Source organism: Molossus molossus, unplaced genomic scaffold (assembly GCF_014108415.1).
Source record: "Molossus molossus isolate mMolMol1 unplaced genomic scaffold, mMolMol1.p scaffold_m16_p_11, whole genome shotgun sequence".
In the NCBI taxonomy this organism is placed as follows: domain Eukaryota; kingdom Metazoa; phylum Chordata; class Mammalia; order Chiroptera; family Molossidae; genus Molossus; species Molossus molossus.
The window spans coordinates 61,125,969-61,146,538 of record NW_023425346.1 but is presented as its reverse complement, the minus strand read 5'-3'; the positions used below and the strand labels follow the sequence as shown (position 1 = coordinate 61,146,538).

Genomic DNA, 20,570 nt, shown 5'->3' with positions numbered 1-20,570 from the left:
AAAAAATTGGAAAAATGTCCTCGAGTGAGGATTTTAAAAAAAAATCCTATTCTCCAACAGTTTCTTGTATTATATGGTGGAGGAATTTGTTTTTATAACTTGAATAGTATTTACATTAAAATGTCTATGAAAGCACTTTGTAAAGGACATAGCACTAGAGAAAGATATTGTTATTGTGCCTGTTCTGTGTGTGTTGTGCATGAAGCACACATGTTGGACTTTTCACAATACAGTTGTGAAGTAAACATTATGGAATGTAGAGAATTAAGTATATCTCTCTGGAGACCAATGAAAATGAGGAGTTTCTAAAATCAAAGCAGTCAGGATGTATGGTGGTTGGAATAACTATAGGATACTCATGTACATGTGCCTTGCTTTGTTGTAGCAGTATTTAGAACATGCAGAGGAGAGAGGGTTCCTTTAAGTTGAAACCATAATTCTGCCTCTGTCACTGCCAAAACTTTGTTATGTTTCCTGGCAGAAAGAGAACCCCATCTCTTTTCAGGAATCTTGTTTGTATTAATGTATTTTCAGTTTTTATCAGACTCTGTAAGGATCTTTTGATTTATTTTTTTAAGTAATATGTACAGGTCTTTGGTGACCAATTTCTTTTCTTCTTTGCTTTTAGTTTCTTTGACTCTTTGGGGTTTTATGTACTTGTTTTTTGTTGTTAATAAATATAAATAAACATGATGCTCTATTGTGACAGAAGTGGGCACTTCATATTCTATCTGAACACTAATATAACATTAACTAATCTTCATGGAGTTGTACAAATATTTGCAGAAGAGAGGAGAGAACCAGGAAGACAGTGAATAAGAAACTTGGGCCCTGGCCAGTTTGGCTCAGCGGTTAGAGCGTCGGCCTGCGGTCTGGAGAGACCCGGGTTCGGTTCCCGCTAAGGGCATGTACTTCGGTTGCAGTTTGTCCCCGGCCATGGTTGGTCGTGCGGGTGGCAGCCACTCGATGTGTTCCTTTCACATCGATGTTTCTCTCTCTCTCTGTTCCCCTCTCTCCCTCCCACTCTACCTGAACAAAATGGAAAAATGTCCTCGGGTGAGGATAAAAAAAAAAAAAAAAGAAACTTGGATAGTTGTCAGTGGAGTGCAATACTCTTAGGTCTGCCACATGGAAAATACACTTTTATCCAGAGGAATAGCTGCCTTTGCCCTTGCTCGTTTCTGTTTGTCTCCTATTGGCTGCTTCCATCTTAATTAGGAGGCTGTTTGTCAGAACACACAAAGATATAATTGTTAGCTACTTTTATACTCGGATATAAAAGGAGGGTTGCTTATGAGCCCATTTGGTATCTTTTTAAACTATCCATTGGCATTTACCAGAATAATATGAGCCACTGAGATTAGAAGTTGTTTACTTGCTGCCAGAGCTGTAGCAGTGCTCCATTCACAGTAACCCAAAACCCACACTTCGTCCTAGAGACTCCAATGCGAAGAGCAAAGACAGGGTTCGCAGTTTCCACCGAGTAACTTGTTTTATTCCCTTCTTTCTTCTTCAGGTGAAAAAAGTACATACCCTTTGGTTAGCATCTCAATAGAAAATTAGTATCTCTGATTTTTCTATAAATTGTTTCTTAGTTACTATTTTCTGATTTCCCATCACAAATGTTTTAGTCTTGGTGTTGTATTGGTGGGGAAATCTCTTGGCCTGGTAGATACTAAATACTGCTTGGGGGCACTGACGCTGGCGTCAGGCAGACTGCGCTGAGCCCTCACTTTGCCAGTCCCAGCACTGTTACCTTGCTCAAGTTTTAAACATACTGGCCTTCAGTTTCCTATCTTTTGAATAATAGTAACAGGGATAATAATACTTAAAGCACTTAGCTTAGTCCGAGAAGAGTAGGTGTTTCATATTAGCTATTTTGTTGTAAATAAAATATAATCCTAAATTTTGTCAGCATGGGTTGTTAGATTTCTTTGATATAATTATGACTTAGTTTAAGAAAAATTATTGAGAAATTTTGAAAATGCCATACTTAAGAGATTTGTTGCTTAGCTAATCAAGAGCAGAATATAGTGTTTGGAGCTGACAGTTTTAAGGTTGTGTTTTGTAGATGAAATTTCTATACTGTCTTGTAGAGTAGAATTTACTGTTTGATGTATCCCTCTCTATTAAAATTACCATATGAGAACTTCCTGCATTTGGGTAAAAATTTTGAAATGTCATGAAATTGCTGAACTGTTATTCCCCAAAAAGGATTTTCTCTAATCCTCTGATCATGTTTGGATTGGTTTTGTCTATATATAGTATATTAATAATTGTGTCTGAATGGATCACTAGAAAGCTTAGGAACATGTGGCCTCATACTGATCTTAGACTGTATAATCATAAAAGTACTATAGTTATGTTTTACACATCCATGTGCATATATATATATATATATTTTTTTTTTTTGCATTTATCTTCAGATAGAGCAGGAGGAGAGAGGAAGAGAGAACGAGAGAGAAATATCAATGTGTCGGCTGCCACTCGCACAACCCCAACTGGGGCCGGGGACAAACTGCAACCGAAGTACATGCCCTTAGCGGGAACTGAACCCGAGGCTCTCTGGTCCAAGAGCCGACTCTCTACCGCTGAGCCAAACTGGTCACGGCTCCATGTGCATATTAAGTCAGGTTGGTAGTAAGGGAAAGAGGAAATACCTTTGATAACATACACATTATATAGGTTTATAGTTATACCCTTGTCAGAAAGCAATTAATTGACATTTGCTGACAGCTTAAAATTTTTCTTTAGCTATACTATAATAAGTTTGTTCTTTTTAATCTGGCCTTATGAAAAATATTTATGAGAGGAGGCTATAAAGGCCAAGTTGTAATGAAACTTTTAAAACAGAATTGGGTCTGGAAGGTTGATGATTTATTTAACAGATGACAAAGAGTATCCATTCCACGGCAACTGATACTGTAGTGAGCTGGAAACAGGAGAGCAGCTCACGTCAAACTGGAAAAAAGTGCCGTTTTGATATTTTCCAAGCATGATATTCCAATACTGGTTACATGAACTTGTGAACTCGAACATTTTTGTCCTCCTGTTACCATGACTTTGTACAAATAAACTAAGATAAGGTTGTCTGGTTCCAATAGGTTCTGATAAAGAGAGCTGATAAGGAAAATGTAGTAGTACTGGAAAATCTGCAATATGAAAGGAAAACTGTTAACATTTAATTTATAAATGTTCAGTGGCCATTTGCCCAAAAGCAGTTTTTTTTTACTGTGGAGAGGCATACATTAAACTTACAAGCACTTAATTCATATAAGCTACTGTTCTGCCCAGTATGCTGTTTCTTTGTACTGAGGAATGATTCATCAAAACACAGGTTCCATGCTTCTGGCAGTTACTGTTAGTTAACTCATTGTTTCCCAGACTCTGGTCTTCTTGACAGGTATTTTAAAATTAACGTAACTCAAGTATGCACTGGGAAGTTAAGGGAATGAGCCTTGATCAATGGTTGGCACACCTCTATCCTTTGCAAGAGTAGGCTTGGAGTTGGGTGACTCGTCTTTTAGGGGTCCTCCTCCTTCCCTTTGGTTTGCTTTGGTAGTCATTCCAGAGGGTGTGCCAGTCAAGTTGGGAATACTTGTGGAACTCGTTTAACAGCAGGAACTGGGCTGTCCCTAAAGGAGATAACACTCATCTACTGTCTCAAAACTGTTCAGCTGTTCCATTTTCTTTCTTGGCATTCTGCTCATAGCTCATTTCTTGATTTATGCAAGCCTTAAACGTAGAGGTATTTGCTGGAGCAGAGGCATTCGTGCCTTTTAGTTTTAAATGGCACTGTGCCCGTGCTGCCTCCCTCCTAGTGTCTGTCTTGTCTGCCTCCCTCCTAGTGTCTGTCTGTCTGCCTCCCTCCTAGTGTTTGTCTGTCTTGTCTGCCTCCTAGTGTCTGTCTGTATGCCTCCCTCCTAGTGTCTGTCTGTATGCCTCCCTCCTAGTGTCTGTCTGTCTTGTCTGCCTCCTTCCTAGAGTTTATCTTTCTTGGAGTGAATGACCCTCATTTTGACATCATGCTCCTGTCTTCTGATTTGGACTAAATTCAGCCCTGTGGCTAATCTTTTTTTTTTCCCCCATGGGAAGAATACTAATCCCCCATGTTATGCTTTAGTACTTTTTTAAGGCAATCTAGTTGTTTCCTCCCACCCCCCAGTTAGTCAGAGTCTTTTAAAGTTCATTAAAGTTTTCTAATTTATTCTACATTTATTGCTCTGAACTGAAGCATGCTTATGAATAAAATATTAGTATACTCTCAGGAAACTGATTATATTCTAAAATCAGCCTTTCATGGACCTTATTAATAAGGAATTTACTCTTAGAACTTTGGAAATATTGAATAATTGACTGATACACTATATAATAAAATCTCTTCAAACTAGCTTGGTCTAAATTCAGAATTTGATAAAAGTTCATGCATACAGTCACAAATAAGTCAAGGACTCATTGCTAATACACAATAAAGAATGAGAACTGTAGGTAGTTAATATTAATGCTATGCACATCAGGGTTCTGGATTTCAAGTAGTGGGGGAGATAAGATACACGTGTGCCGGTGCCCTAGTGAAGCAAATGTAGGAGAAAGGGTGACTTCTGATTTAAGAGACTGGAGTAGAGTTCAGAGGAGGGGTTCAGAATAATTGCAGTGAGAAATGGGTGGAGAAAAGATGTTTGTTTTCAGGGATAGATAGTATATACTGTGGCTTGGGAGCAGCAGAAAGTACACTCAGGGTTGTAGTGGGAAAGAAGTTATCTAACTGATGAACCCTGCCTCATGCTGTCCCTGAGCACTGTGTGGGCAGCTGGCAACAAGCAACATGGATAATTAATGCTGGATGAGATGCATGAGGAATTGTGCAGCTGAGAAGGGGCTTTCTGGGGCTTTCAAGCCAGCCCTAGAGGGAATGGACAGATTTCATTAGAAATCCAGGTATTCCCAAGAAGAGAGAAAGAGCCTAGACATGAAGATAAAATTAAGGGCAGCCCAGCTGGCATGGCTTAGTGCTTTAGCATTGTCTCAGGTACCAAGAGTTCACCGGTTCAATTCCCGGTCAGGGCACATGCCTGGGTTGTGGGCTAGATCCCCAGTAGGGGGCATGCAGGAGGCAGCCGATCAATGTTTCCCTCTCCCTCTCCCTTACTTTCTCTCTAAAAAAGTCAATGAAAATATATTTTAAAAGGTTAGAAGTAAGATCAATTTTCCTCTGTTGAGGTTGAGAGAGAAAAGTTAAGTTAGCAAACTGAAGAATCTTGAATGCAAGCCTAAGGAATTTAAGTTTTATCAGGAATGATTTGGGGGTTTTTTGGACAATCACTTGCTGAGAAACCTTTAGTGATCAGAGCAATGTTTTGTGAAGATGATTAGAAGTACATGGGAAGGTTCTGGAGGGTGGAAGGACTAGAAGCAGGGTACCGGTGAGGAGAACTGAATAACTTTGGTAATGCTTTTTGAAGAAGTAAAGTGAAGGGAGGTAGAAGAATGAATAGAAGGAGAGAGAGAGAGAGAAACATCGATGAGAGAGAACATCGATTGGCCACCTCCTGCACACCCCCCACTGGGGATTTGGCCACAACCTGGGCATGTGCCCCGACTGGGAATCGAACTGGTGACCTCTTGGTGCATGGGTCGACACTCAACCACTGAGCCACACTGGCCAGGCAGGAGGTAGAAGAATTAATAATGATTGTAATTTAATCCCCAAATGGTGCTAACAATTTGAATATTTAATGCTTTGGGAGAAAATTTTTATTTAGTCAGTGAACACATTTAAAAAAAAAAAGGAGATGTAATAGACATACATACAGCTGTAAGGTTAAAGTACACAATGTGTTAATTTGAGTAAACAGATTTTTTTTTATCATTTTGAGTTATCACATTTAATGAGTACCTAGTACGCGTGGGAGGCATGGGGGTTATTGGGAAGAGAAAGGCAAAGTCTCTGCCCAAATGGAGCTTAACGTTTAATAGGGGAAAGAGACAAGAAACAAGTTGTGTGTGTGTGTGTGTGTGTGTGTGTGTGTGTGTGTGTAAATGATAAGTGCTCTGAAGAAAAGGCAGGGGATAAGGAGTGTGAAAAGAGGGCAGTACTTGGAGTCTGTGGGATGACATTGGAGTAGAGACCTGAGTGGAGGGAGGGAGGGAGCCTCCTCGCTACCTGGGAAAGAGCAGACCCAGCAGCAGCACCACAGCTGGTAACCAGCAGGAAGACTGCCTGGCTGGGGTGGAGCTAGGAGGGGCAGAGTGGTCAAGAAAGACACAGTGTAACGAGGGACTACAGCATTTTGTGTCCTGAAAGCCATGGTAGAGAGTTTGAATTTCACTCTAGGAATGACGGAGAGTAATCAGGAGTGCCACCATCTATGTCTTCAAAAGATCCCTGGCAGCAGAGCCGAACAAGAGGAATTCAGGCATGCACCACTCAACGATGGGGATACGATCTGAAAATGTGTCATTAGGTGATTTTGTGGTTGTGCAAACATCAGAGAGTACACTTACACAAAGCTGGGGGGCATAGCCTACTACACCCCCAGGCTCTGTGACATACCATCGTGGTGTATGCCGTTCATCGTTGACCAAAACGTCATTATGCGGCACATGATGACTACAGTTAGGAGGTTATTGCACGGCTCCAGGTGAGAGCTTAAAGTGATGCCTTGGTCCTGGCCGGTTTGGCTCAGCAGTTAGAGCGTCGGCCTGGGTCCTGAGAGACCCGGGTTCGGTTCCTGCTAGGGGCGCGTGCCTCGGTTGCAGTTTGTCCCTGGCCCTGGTCGGTTGTGCGGGAGGCAGCCACTCGATGTGTCCCTTTCACATCGATGTTTCTCTCTCTCTCTCTTCCTCTCTCTCCCTCCCACTCTATCTGAACAAAAAATGGAAAAATGTCCTCGGGTGAGGATAAAAAAAAAAGTGATGCCTTGGAGCCTAGGGCAGCCGTAGTGGAGGTGGTTGGAAGTGGTGGGATACCAAATATATTTTGGAGGAAGAGCCTATTTGTTGACCTAGATGTCGATTGTGAGAACCAGAATCAAGGAATACCTCTAGGGTCTATATGGTGGATTTGTGTCCATTGAAAAAAACTAGTTCTGCCTCTCGTGTAAGCAGACCTCTCAGCACATTTGTGTGAAGGCTCCCTTGCTTCCTGGGTTCTGCACACCACAGTGGGGTGAGAGGAACATGGACGGGGTGTGCCTACCTGGCTGGGCATCCTTGTGGAGGGCTCAACCTGTGCAGCCGCCGTCAGCAGCCCTGCATGGTGACTCCGTTTTTGCCCTGAGCAGCTGGGCGAATTGTGTCATTCCAAAATGAGGGAGCTAACTACTGTGGGTGGGGGAGTGGAGGGAAGGTGGCGGAAATCAAGTTCTTTTTGGGCATAAGTCTGAGATGCCTATTAAACATCCTAGAGGCAGTGTCAAGCTGCAAGACAGATAGGGACTTTTGAAGCCCGGACGGGGAGCCTCAGGGCTTCAGAGAGGTTTGCTATTTTCTGAATTTGAAATGACAGCATGGCAAGCAAGTGGCGCTGCAGGGTTAAGGCTTGCAAACAGAGATTTAAAGATGTAGATTGGGAACTTATCTTGCCCAAAGGGGATGTATCAAATCTTTGAGGGAGATGATGTTGAAAAACATGAAAGATGGAGACCTCCTTTGTTATTAGGCAGTGGAACATGGGAAATGTCTCTAAGTAGCAAACAGGACAAGATCCGATAACCAGCATCATGGAAGACTAAGAGTGAGAGGGTGGGGCGTGTTGCAGGGGTCAGAGATAGTGGGGCTTTGGGAAGGCTGCTGGAGCTTTTGCAAATACTATTTAGAGGTGATCGTGGGTGTGAAGTTAATTTGCAGGGAATTAAAAAAAACAAACTACTTTCAGAAAATATGCACTGAAAGCAGTAGCAATGGGGTCATGTGTTGGTTTTTCAAAATAGGCTGAAGTTGTGTCTGTTAAGGCAGAGATAAGGGAACCAGTGAAGGAAAACGTTGAAGGTAGAAAGAAAGAGGATAAACAAGGGAGCAAAGGTAGGGGATCTGGAGAACGTAGTTTGACGAAATGGGAAAGAAGTAAGTCTCAGAAATGAGGAAAGGTAGATACTTTTTGCTTTGAGGTTTAGAGGGAAGGAAGGGAGAAGAGAAGCAGATATTTAGTGTAACAGGAGGAAGAGGTGAGAACAGTTTGTTATTTTAATAAAGTTTGGTCAGGGTCATCTGTTTTAGGGGTTGCCCTTGTTATTAAAGGTCTGAAGAAAGTGTGGAAGGGAGACAAGAAGAAAAAAATTTATCAAGCAGTTGGAAATATGGAGAATAATTTGTAATAGCCCATCAGTTTTTTGGGGGGAGGGGGCAGGGGCAAGAACACAAAGGGAATTGTGGATTTCAAATGGATCCAATTTGAAAACAGGTTAAGGGCTTCTGGACCAGTGGTTCATAACCCAGAAGAGTGCATATCAAAAATCACCTGGACACTTGTTTCAAAAGACTATTCTCCCTGAAATGTAGAAATGGGAGGAGATGCTTATGTATGCTTCTAGAACATTCTGGTTCATTCTGTTAAGCTTTTCCCTTACTCCCATTGAGAAAACTTCTGGACTTCGGGTTTGCAAGAGATGGAGTGACTACAAGGTACAGGCTGGGTAGAAGCAGAACAGGGTAGCCAGAAGGGAAGCTAATGGACTGAAGGAATAAGAATATGTGGCTTATTTTTGGAGTGATGTCAAAAATAATAGTAAGTAGTAGTAAAATTTTGGGGATGTGCTCAGCTAATTAGGTTCCTATACTATAGAACTTTACAGAGCCTTTCATATGCTCATGAATCCCCAAGAAGGGGGATGTAATATTTTAGGAAAAGATCTGGCCACAGAACCCTTTTCTTCACGGAGCATGTGTGGCCTAGTTTCTGCAGAACACATTTTGAAAATGCCAAAGTGGAGGAGTCCATCAACGGCTGGTTCCAGTTTGATTGAAAAGTTTGTACGTTGTGGGGAAGGGAAGCCATAGAGGGAAAGGAGGTATGCCCAGGTCAAAATATTGAAAGCAATTCCCACGGCTGTAGCTTTGTTTGTGGTTTTGTTTGTGAATAGCTGGGTTATTTTCCATCTCTCTACTTAAAACTTCTCTTTTCTACCATTAAGTCCACTGTTATCGAAGTTGCAAAGTATAAAATAATACTGGGAATTTATGAAATATTTACAAACAGTGTTCACTCATTTAGTTTCTCAAAAACAGGGCTAAAGTCTTCATGAAAGCAGATCAAAATCCAGTGCTGCCCTGGCTGGTTTGGTTCAGCGGTTAGAGTGTCGGCCTGTGGTCCAGAGAGACCCAGGTTCGGTTCCCACTAAGGGCACGTACCTCGGTTGCAGTTTGTCCCCGGCCCTGGTTGGGTCGTGCGGGTGGCAGCCACTCGATGTGTCCCTTCACATCGATGTTTCTCACTCCCTTCCTCCCACTCTATCCGAACAAAAAATGGAAAAATGTCCTTGGGTGAAGATTAAAAAAAAAATCCAGTGTCTGTGGGATAAACTAGCCTTTTTCTTATTATAAGGGCAAGAGGGTGGGTAATTGTCAAAAGAAGATACATGTTGAAGTCTTGGAGTGCTCAACGGCATTGACTTAGGGATTTCATCCACCATCTGAGCAGAGGCAGTGTCATGGGCTCTGAGAATTGAACTGAAGACTGTCTCCCCAGTGAAATATAGTCTAATTCTCAAGTGTAAGATGATTAATACGAAATCTTGTCTCAAGACATCCAAAGAAGCCAGCAATTGGTGATTGGTAAGGACAGTGACTGCTGGCAGGGAACTAACATTTATGTAGCATAATTTAGTTTTTAGCAATGATGTGATGTGAGTTTTGTGAGCATACAAGTCAGCTCACAGTCCTGAGGCGTGCTAAATGAGAATGGTTCTGAACAGTTTTCAGTTGCTCCAACTATGTGTGTTTCACAGGTTACAACTTTCCATTCTTTCGTGCCAATTGATAGCGTTCCATTCCTTCCCACATGTCTCTTATCTTTATTGTTGGATTTCCCCTCATAATCCTCTGTTAAAAAAAAAGAAGGAAAATAACACATATGTGCTTTGTTTTTGGTTAGAGAAGTGTGCTTACGATAACTTTGTGTGTGTGCCCTAGCTGCAGTGTTCCAAGCACATGGAAATCACTTACCGGTGACACTTCACATTCTATGTATTTATTTCCCCTGTGGAAGCCTGAACTTTCTTTTCTTCGCAGGTTAAGTCAGTGATAAACCTTTTGTTTGCTGCGTACACTGGAGACGTGTCCGCACTTCGGAGGTATGTTAACAGGCTGGGTTAGCATATGGTTTACAGATGTTCATACAGTTGTTTCTGGGTAAATGGCCATCTTAAGGCTAAAATCTCACTTGCATTTCCCTCTAATAAAAAAGACCCAAATTTATATTAAATTTCCACTTCCAGTGCTTTAGGCTTGCTGTGCAGTCTTGTCCTTTTCTACTTCCTCTCAACGCCCAGGCCCCCGTGGCAGCGATAAGTATCACTAAGTGATAACTGTCTCTGGAGGTGAGGGGGTGGCGAATAGGGGCATTTGGTGTTCTACAGATCACCAGAGATAGAAAGGTCACATAGTATTATATATTTACCACAAGGTCTTTGTATAGAGTTGCAACTGAACTTTAATGTGAAAAATGTGCTTAATGTCGACCTTTGTTTTAAAGTCTGATTACTCCTTGTCCTAACAATACTGTATTATAAACTTCAAAGCTGCTAAGAGACTAGATCTTAATTGTTCTCACCACAAAATACAAATGATAATTATGTGACACGATACAGATGTTAGCTAACACTTTGTTGGTAATTATATTGCAATATAGATACATCAAATCAACACATTGTACATCTTAAACTTACATGTTGTATCTCAATAAAAAATGTGCTCTTCCCATTTAAAAAAACAAAGTCTGATTAGTACTTGTAAACTGTAGACTGTAAAATGTTCAAGAATGGGAGTCTTGGTGAAAACACTTTAGTGTAGGTATTAGTTACTGCCCCTTCTAAAGCAAAAGCTTTGGTATAGTTGTGCCACTGTTCTCGAGTTTTGAACAATAATATAATGAAGTTTAATTCTGTGAGATGGCAAACATTCCCTCTTACCAAAAAAGAGCAAAGCTAAGGAAGAGAGGGCAAGTGGCATTTGCCGAGACGCTTGTGTTCTGGTTGAATAGGCTCTCAAGTTTCCATTAGTGAGCCTGGTGAAGGATGGCGCCGGTTTCACACGACTTTCAATTGGACTGATGGTTTAAATGTTATGAGTGTGGATTAAATTTTATGCACATATACAATGAATAGCTATGCTTCCAAATTTTCAGATTTGCTTTGTCAGCCATGGACATGGAACAGCGAGACTATGATTCTAGAACAGCCCTCCATGTTGCTGCTGCAGAGGGTAATTACATGAGCCACTCATCTATTTTTTCTTTTTTCTTTTTGGACTTAATTTCTAGTCTGTACTAAAATCTGCTTGTTTTGTTTTGGATACAGGTCATGTGGAAGTTGTTAAATTTTTGCTGGAAGCCTGCAAAGTAAATCCTTTCCCCAAGGATAGGTGAGCACCAATACTACCTTCCGACATATCACTGGAAAGCGAGGGTTCTATTGCACGGGTACAGTGGTTACATGATGGTGTATTTAGATCCACTGTGCATGTATTGAAGACATTCTTACATTCTTGAACTTGGTATGGGGCCGTATAAAACAACAACCACCACCTTGTGTCTGCTGGGAAGATCGTTTTCTCTCCCATATCCTATTTCTTATGTAGAACTTTCCAAGTTAGTTTGACAGTCTGTCAATACACCATATGAAGAAAACAATTCTTTGTGTTTGGAAAGAGAAAACAGGAATTGTGTCCTCATGGGATTTTTAACTAGACAAGATAGGCATTTATAGGAACACATTTAAAACACATACGAACATTACTGTTATAGAACCCTAAGGTGAATATGTTGGAGTTGTTGAAATTCCAGGATTTTGATGGAGTCACTCTTAGGCTTTGTGGAGTTGGATTTTAATCAGTGTGTGGAGGAAATGAGGTTCGAAGGCACAGAAGAGAAGGGCACTCCATCTTTAGTGGGAGAAATTGACCAGGAATTTATTTTGCTCCTCTCCTCTCCCTCTTGGTCCAGATGGCCAACTGCCATTCATCACGCAGTAAAGGCTGACCACAAAGTGGACAGTCCAGGGAGGGGCAAGAGCACAGCTTATGTATACACTTGAACTCTGTACTCGTGTACTGGCACATTGTAACTGCACGATTTGCTGTATATTTTTAGGTGCTCCTATGTTGGGAGCATAAATGTTTACAAGGGTTGTACCTTTTCGTTGGATTGATCCCTTTATCATCATGTAGTGTCTTTGTCTTTTATAGCCTTTGTTTTAAAGTCTATTTTGTCTGATATAATTGCTACTCCAGCTTTATTTTTTTTTTCATTTCCCTTTGCATGAAATACTTTTTCCATCCCTTTACTTTCAATTTGTGTGTATCTTTCGTTCTGAGGTGCGTCCCTTGTAGACAGCATATATATGGTCTTGTTTTCTTAGCCATTCAGCTACCCTGTGTCTTTTGTTTGGAGCACTTAATTCCATGAGTCAGTGAGTAATGAGAATAAAGGTTTAGAAGAGTGGAAGGAAATAAATACTTGGAGAAATTTGATATTAATGAGTTTGGATTGGATAATTGAGGACTGAATCAAGTTTAAAGCATGCTAATTATTCTCTAGTTATTATGTCTTTCTATTTAGTAAGGTTTTATTGTTTGTTTGTTTGTTTTAAATTAGAGATTTAATTAGCTTTTATTAGTTCAGCTTGCAAGAAATGCAGAAAAGTTGTGGTCAGTGTCTGAAAATTGTTAGCAATCTTTAAGCATGGTAACACATTGGTTATCTAAGATCATAACCTTTTTGGCGGTATTCTAAAACCTCATGTTAGGATGACAATCCTCCCTTTTATACCCAGATATAATGCCCATGCCGGCTCTTTCAAGAGCAAGAAGCTAAAGAGTATTTCCCCCTTCATCCGTGTGTATAATCCCAACTAAAACATTATTTAACACATGTGGAAATATTTACTGTGCTTTGCATACTTAAGGATTGAAAACAAACTTTTTTTTCTGCCCTAATTGGCCAGTAGGAATATGGAAGTAGAAGTACCCATCTGAAGCAAAAGTTAGCTAAGTGAGTAACTCGATAACTAGATATTCAACTATTTGGGAATGTAAGTTAGACCAAGACAATTCTTTCCTCTATTTCACAGAATCAGTGTCACCTAAAATTGTAAAATAGGCTTGAGTGGATTTAGTATATTCTGAAAGTTGATATTTTGCATTATTTCATGGAAAAAAGAGCTTTAAAAAAGGTAACTTGCAGTTAACATTCTATCCCCCCCCCCGAAAGACAGATAATTATATGCTGTAGAGGACTGAAAAGTCCCCCCACCTCCCATTTAAGGCCACTGACTCCCAAAAATTAATGAAGGCCAATGTAGAAGTAAAAAGCAACAACTCAGCTGGGTTGTTTTTTGTTTTGTTTTTGGTGTGTTTTTTTGTTTTGTTCTGTTTTTTTGAGGAAAAAAATACATGTAAAATGTTACTTACCTGATTTTTAAAATTAAGAACAGGTTATCAAATTTTATCCAAAAATATTTTTCAAATGAAACTATAAACAAAACCTTTTGGATCCATATTGTGGCCTCCTTAAGAAGTAAAAGGTTAAGGACAGAGGTAGAAGAAATAGAAAGGACAGCTCTTCACTTCTTATCTTCAGTCTTCATCTCCATCCCTCTAAAGAGCACAGCCCCAGAAACACACAATGGGAAGGGAAGTTATCCTTCTGTTTGTGCAGCTGGCCCTGGAGTCCCATCTTTACCAGAGATGATGAACATGTCAGTTCCCCTGGGGCCGATCTTCTCCTACAATGTATGACTGAGCCCTAATGAGGTCATAGTTATTTCCAGGCACCTGAGATTTACTGTGATTTTTTAACTGACAGGAACACAAATTTTCTATCAAAGGCTAGGGTGATGGATGCTATATACCTGAATTTTCTTTGAGCATTTTATTTGAAGAGAGATCCTTTGAGCTTTTCATGAAGTTAAAATTCAGGAATCTGGAGGAGTCTACAGTATCTGTCAATACCAGAACTTCCCTTCTGTAAGCACTTAGATATGTGAACGAGGTCCTCTTGTAGAATACTACTTTTCTCTTCCTCCCCATATCCCAAAGTTGTCTCTGAGACCACTTTTTGAATTATGAATCCCTTTCTATTTTTTCAATTAATTTTTACTTATAACATTGCTAAAATGGCTAAATTTGAATGGCCCTTTAACCTGCATTTGAAACGTAAGAATGCTAGATTTCATCTCTGTACAGAAATTACCCAGTGACCCAGTCCATGCTGTGCTACTCGTTTAGGTGGAATAACACTCCCATGGATGAAGCGCTGCACTTTGGACACCATGACGTATTTAAAATCCTCCAGGAATACCAAGTCCAGTACACCCCTCAAGGAGATTCAGATGAGGGAAAGGAAAATCAAACCGTCCAGAAGAATCTTGATGGACTTTTGTAATGATCTTAAGCCCAAGATTTAAATCACTTACCTATTTAATTGTGGAAAATAACTATGACGAACGTGTGTATTTCTATCTGGTAGTGATGTATATTTTACAACATTTGTCATTTCAGTGTTACTGGAATTTTCTTCATTGTACGCACAGGACAAATCTGATCTCTTTGGGAAAAAATAGAAATAAAATGATCTCCCTCCATAATGTGAGTGATATTTACCTCGTGCACTGTATAATTTGATGTAAAAGAAATAGTTACCAATGCTGGCTTATCTGTGAGGTCTTCATGATTTATTTTTGTGTTCTGTGAATTTTCAGTTTTTGGTGACGATCTGCTGAATTGCATCTATAAATTAAGCTCTGTTATACAGCCTGTCCACATGGGTCGAGGCTGCCTTGAGAAGCAAAACAGTGTGATTTTCATGACTTCAAATATAGATTTAGTTTGAGTGTTTGAACAACTATACGCACTTATGGTTGTGTGTTTAAAATGTCTCCCATTATCCTAGCGTCATGATGTCACTTTAAAAACTATAATAGTTAACAACTGTTAGTAGGATAGACCAATTCTGATTAGACTTGATCAGGGAATCTGTTTAAGATATGTTTGGTGACCAAAATCTATGTGTGAATGTAGTTATAATACTTTTGAAAAAAATTTCCTTTTGTACGTCCCCTTTGTCAGCCTCTCTCCCCGGACACTTAGCTCTTCGCCTCTTCCCTTCGGCGGGAAAGCGGGCGCTGGCACACTGCGCGGTTTCCTGTTTCCACAGTGAGTCAGACCGTTCCTCACAAGGCTGGCATCCAAGCTATAACTAGGCCATTGTCTATAGGAGATGAACCAGAGACAAATTAAGTACCAATTAATCAAAATGTTCAGCCTAAAGAAGGGATGTGCTACTGCGGCTCTTTCAGAAGATATTTTTCAGCTTCCAGGATACACTCAGAAGTGCTCTGAGTTACCAGTTACCATGACGGCATTGGAACTGCTACAAGTAACATTTGTTTTTAAACCCATCGTGAAAAGTCTGCATGAAGATGTTTGGGGGCCACTAGATCACTCCAGTTTTCTCCTGATTCTCTAGTATATAATTTTAGTGGGCTGTATTGTTTAATAAGAAAAGGCCATTTCATTTAAATTGAGACCCAGAGTTTGTTTGGGGGAAGAATTGCACATATACTTTATCATACTTCAAAGATAAAGGGGTGTGTTAGTGAGAACACCTGATATTACACACACACACACACACACACACACACAGAGGACTTCTTTGAATCTGTGTTTAGTGAAATGAGCAGAAACCTCAACCACATGAATGCTAGTTGTTACATTAATATAGCAAATTCTTTTCTTTTTTCTTTTCTATTGGCTCACACTGCTGCTTCCAAGCTTTATCGTGCCCAATGGCCCATTTCCCACTCTAGCAGCCTCCAAGTGTTTCAATTTCTGCTTCCAGTCTAAGTCAGCAGCTCCAGCCCTCGCCCTCCTGTTCCCCGGACAGCACCCCTTCAGTGGTACCGGGGCCAGGGCTCCCTAACTGGGCAGCGTGAGGCACGAAGCTGGACCCACGTGCCTCTGTGGGAATAAGGTAGCTGGGTATCCAGCCCAGCTGCTGTGTTCCTGCCCAGGAATCTATCAAACCATGCAGACAGGTAGCATTTACAAAATACTGCAGAGGAACAGCACTGCCCCCAAGATAATATGGGGTAGATCCTCTTGAACTGAAATAACTGCTCAAACAGCAGCTTGCTTAGTGTGATGAGAATGAAACATTAAGATGGTTCCATTTGTGTGGCTTAAAGATTACCAATGATTTTGAGGCTTTTCTTTAATAAAAAGAGGTTCTATTATTTTGGAACAAAGATAGTTTTCATCTTTTCTCTGATTAAAACGATTTTGTAAAATCTTTGTGGTTTAGTTAGAAGTGCCCTTATTTACCCACGAGGTCATCTGTGACTGCACACTGGTTCCCGCTCCGGCCGCTGGCCGACAACGATGAGCACACTTGGTTTAAATGCTTCTGACTGTGCTGTTACCCGCTGCCATCTGTATATTCCAAAGATCTTTTTGTTTTGCTTTACAATCGTATGTGCTTTTTTTCTGTACATGAACGCTCTATATGGTCATGTTTATTTCAAGTTTTGTATACATTGCTGTTTCTGCGGCTCTCGGTTCTAATGCTCTCTCTCACCTTTGGGTGTCGTGCTGCCCCACTGCCCCTGAACTGCGGAGCCCGACCACTTGATGCTGTTGTCTGGCAGGGACTGAATGACCTGATGTTGGACTTAGATTGTTCCTGGGGATTGTACAGCTATGAATGTATTTGCTGCCAGAACCTCCCAAACTGAACCAAATCTTAAAACTCTTAAGTTGTAAGTATTCTGAAGTTGGGAAATATTTATTTTAAATGAAATCAGGTAGTGTTGCTTTTTACAGCATAATAAACACATGTATCAAAAAAACTGTGGAAATGAACTGTTTTAAAAAACAATGAGGGTTTTCTCTTATATCACTGGGTTGGGAACTCCACTGAGCATAGGGACCGTGTATGGTTGGCTCAGATCCATTTCTAATGCCTACTGTGAGACAGGCACTGTGCAAGGTGTCAGGTGGGGTTACCAAAATGATTGAGATGAGAATCCTGTGTGGACGTAATCCTTGAAGGTGAGAAGGGTGGGCAGGCATATATTCCCCTAGAAGTTAACACCATCCTTTTACAGTTAGGAGGTGCTCAGTAAGTGTTTGTTGAATTGAGCCATTAAACATGTCCTTCTCTAGAAGGGGTTCGAAAACCTTTAAAGAGAAGAGAGGTCATTGTCATAAAGCCTTGACCTCTGTTTGGGGAGCTAAACCTACTGCTGTCACACGAGGTCTGAGTCAGACCAGCTGGTGACCTGCAGCTCCAGACTGGTTCATGGCTGTGTGGAGTGGCATTCGCTTCCAGTGCGGAAACACCTGGTCTCCAAGTTCAGAGCCAGGGTATGGTTTTCTAACCACAGAGAAGGTACACAAACACCATGGCTGTCTAGTTTCAACTATCAAAACTGTCACAAAGTAATTTGCTTTGCTCTAGTAGTCATTGTTAATCTCTCTGCATTACTGACATTTTAGAATTGAAAGAGACATCGGAAATTTTCAGTCTAATCTTACTCGTTCACAGACGAAGCTGAGACCCATGAGTGGACTGTGATACCAACTTAGTCACATTTTCTTTCCTTACATCCTACCACACATTGTGCACTATGGATAGAATATCCAGCTACTTGCATATTAGCTAAAATCTTGCCCCTGAGGAGTTTTATGCAGAAGCATAAATGCTACAATGTTAAGTCTTGAGACATGGTCAACTTCAGCTATGCACATGCTCAGATAGAAGACTGACTTCAGTGCTGGGAAACATATGGATGAATAACCCCAAATAGTGAAAAGTTAAATCATACTTGTTCGTGATACAACACAATCATTTTATTTTTGTGGGATTTTTTTCAGTGGTGTAGGATGATCTTCCTAATTTCACTTGCTAATCCTCATAGTAAAATGAGTAAATTTGTAAATCATAGACCAGAGGGTAAAGGGAAGTAGCCCATGAATGTGTTAGGTAGCATTTAAAACAAAGGCTTTGGGGGAAAGGCATATTTTATAGTTATATATGGAAAGGAAGTGACTTACTAGAAGACTAGGGAAGGTATGTGTGTTTCCAAATTGGAAGGATTAGAAAATTAAGTCAGTTATTAAAAAGGGGCAAAGAGTGGGTGTTTTCTTTCTGTTCTGGAACCTGAACCTGACTCCAGGCCTCCATGTGCCCCAGGCTTGTCCCTTGCTGCCTCTCCAAATAGTCAGTGAAGGGTCTACTAGGATGTGAGTCCAACAAGCAGTCATAATAGCAAAATATCATCAAGACGGCTTCATTCTTGCACTAGAAATGGGGGAAGGCTGTAAACAGACACCAACACTAGGGTATTAGAGTGTTGGAACAGCATTAAGAGATACAGAATTTGCATAGTTTGATAATAGGTATTTGACAGTTTTCTGTCAAAGGTACCTTTAGGCATCTTTATGTCCTTTGTATACCCAATCAACATAAGTGTAATAAATACGTTTAAAACTGCTTACGTGTGGTTCTTTTTTTTCAATTGGTCATATAAGATGTTTAGTTTCTCATTATGAGAAACACATAACCTACAGTTAATGCCCCAAAACTTGAAAGCTGAGTCTTGTCAGTTTCATTTAAGAGCTACATAAACTCATCTTTGATGGTTCTAAAAAAAAAAAAATACTACCTTTTAGCCTTCCTAAAACTACTTTAAATGCCATTTCTTTGAAATAGTATATATTTTTATGAAACATTTAAAATTTTTTGTTGCCTTTGGCTATGTTTGCTTCACAAAATCTTAAGTTTTAATAAGATGATTTGTACGAGAATATATGATCCACTATCTCACAACATCTTAAATTCCACAAAGTCATGAACTTTCTCTGATTTTTGTTACCAACATTTCCCAAACATATGGAGTAGTGCCTGGCTCATGGCAGTGCTCAATATATATTGATGAACTAATAATTGAATTAATAACCAAAAGAAGCCATTCAAGTAAATACCCCTTACTTTGGGAACAGCATACCAGTTCAAACGGTAGGCAGTTTTCAAAACAATTTCTAGTATTTTCTTGTTTTCCCTGGGATAGTCAAATGTGAAAGAAGCACTTTGTTCCCTAAGATTTAATATTCCACTTTAGCTCACAGTCAATAAACAGAGTTTGCTCATTTAATGCCAGATAAATAGCAAATCTATTTACTGCCATCTCAGGAAACTCTTTCCCTAGTAGGGAGAAATTTCTCCCAAGTAACACCTAAAGCTCTGTGCTTATGAACACCTATAAACACCACACCAAAAATATTACTAATACACATAAACACCCCTAAGCCAGGATCTACTTAGTGACTTTGTATAATGATCAATTATATAAGGATACAAACTTATACTAGCTATACAGGGCATTTTCTACTTTACTCCCTGGAGAAAAATAGCTCTCAATGTTCTTTATGAAGAAACTTTATATTTCCTAGATGTAAGTACTGCAGATACGGAGATGAGAATGTATTTGATATGATGCCAGAGTTCAAGCCTAGTCTGGCTTCATAATACCACTATTCCCTGATAACTCTTCAAACAATGGTTAAGATTAACCTGCCAGAGTTATGTCTAACTTATGATTATGTTTTTTTCTTGCACTACTCTTTTCCAACACATGGTGCCTAGCTTATAACATCTTTGGAGAAAAGTGTCACTCTTCTATATGGGTGCAACAACTTCTCAGTAACAACTCATCTAATCACAGGGGTGTGGATTTTAGATGACTGATTTGGAGACAAGACAGAGTCCCAATTTACATATATTTTAAAATTAAAAACTTATATTAGCAGTACTGAAATTCATTTAAAAATAAATCCCAAATTATGTGTGCATTTGGAAGCAGCTGTGGTCACCAAGACCAAAGTACTTTTTTTCATTTGCTCTTTATGGCACCCATTACAGCTTGTTCTAATAATGTTTCCTCTCTGATCTCTTCCACTGACCTATCTTTTTTTAAAAGATTTTTAAATTGATATTTAGAGACAGAGGAAGGGAGAGGGGGAGAGAGAGAGAGAAACATTAATGTGAGAGCAGAAAATCAATCAGCTGCCCCCTGCACAACCCCTATCAGGGATGAAACCCGCAACCAGGGCATGTGACCTGACTGGGTACTGAACCCAAAACTTTTTGGTTCATGGGATGATGCCCAACCAACTGAGCCACACTGGCCAGGGCCCACTGACCTATATTCATCTGCCACAGCAATTCAGATTGCAAGCAGGGTAAGCCAGGACAACACTAAGGGAAATGGTGTTATTAATCTTAAAACACCAAACCTACACATAAAGCCTATAACTTTAAGAATCTTTACACTAAATGCTATTAATGAGAGACTAACACT

At 40.1% G+C, this 20,570-nt stretch overlaps 1 protein-coding gene across 7 annotated transcripts in view; it reads left to right on the top strand.

Moving 5' to 3' along the window:
- The window catches only part of GLS (glutaminase), an 81,779-nt gene extending 66,919 nt beyond the window's left edge, over nucleotides 1-14,860 (top strand). For all 7 annotated transcript variants that reach the window (XM_036254842.1, XM_036254845.1, XM_036254847.1 and 4 more), the window contains 4 exons: nucleotides 10,228-10,289; nucleotides 11,342-11,418; nucleotides 11,514-11,577; nucleotides 14,440-14,860. In XM_036254842.1, coding sequence (XP_036110735.1) covers nucleotides 10,228-10,289; nucleotides 11,342-11,418; nucleotides 11,514-11,577; nucleotides 14,440-14,596 — 360 coding nt within the window. In that variant the 3' untranslated portion in view covers nucleotides 14,597-14,860. The remainder of the gene's footprint in view (nucleotides 1-10,227; nucleotides 10,290-11,341; nucleotides 11,419-11,513; nucleotides 11,578-14,439) is intronic.
- Nucleotides 14,861-20,570: the final 5,710 nt, after the last annotated feature.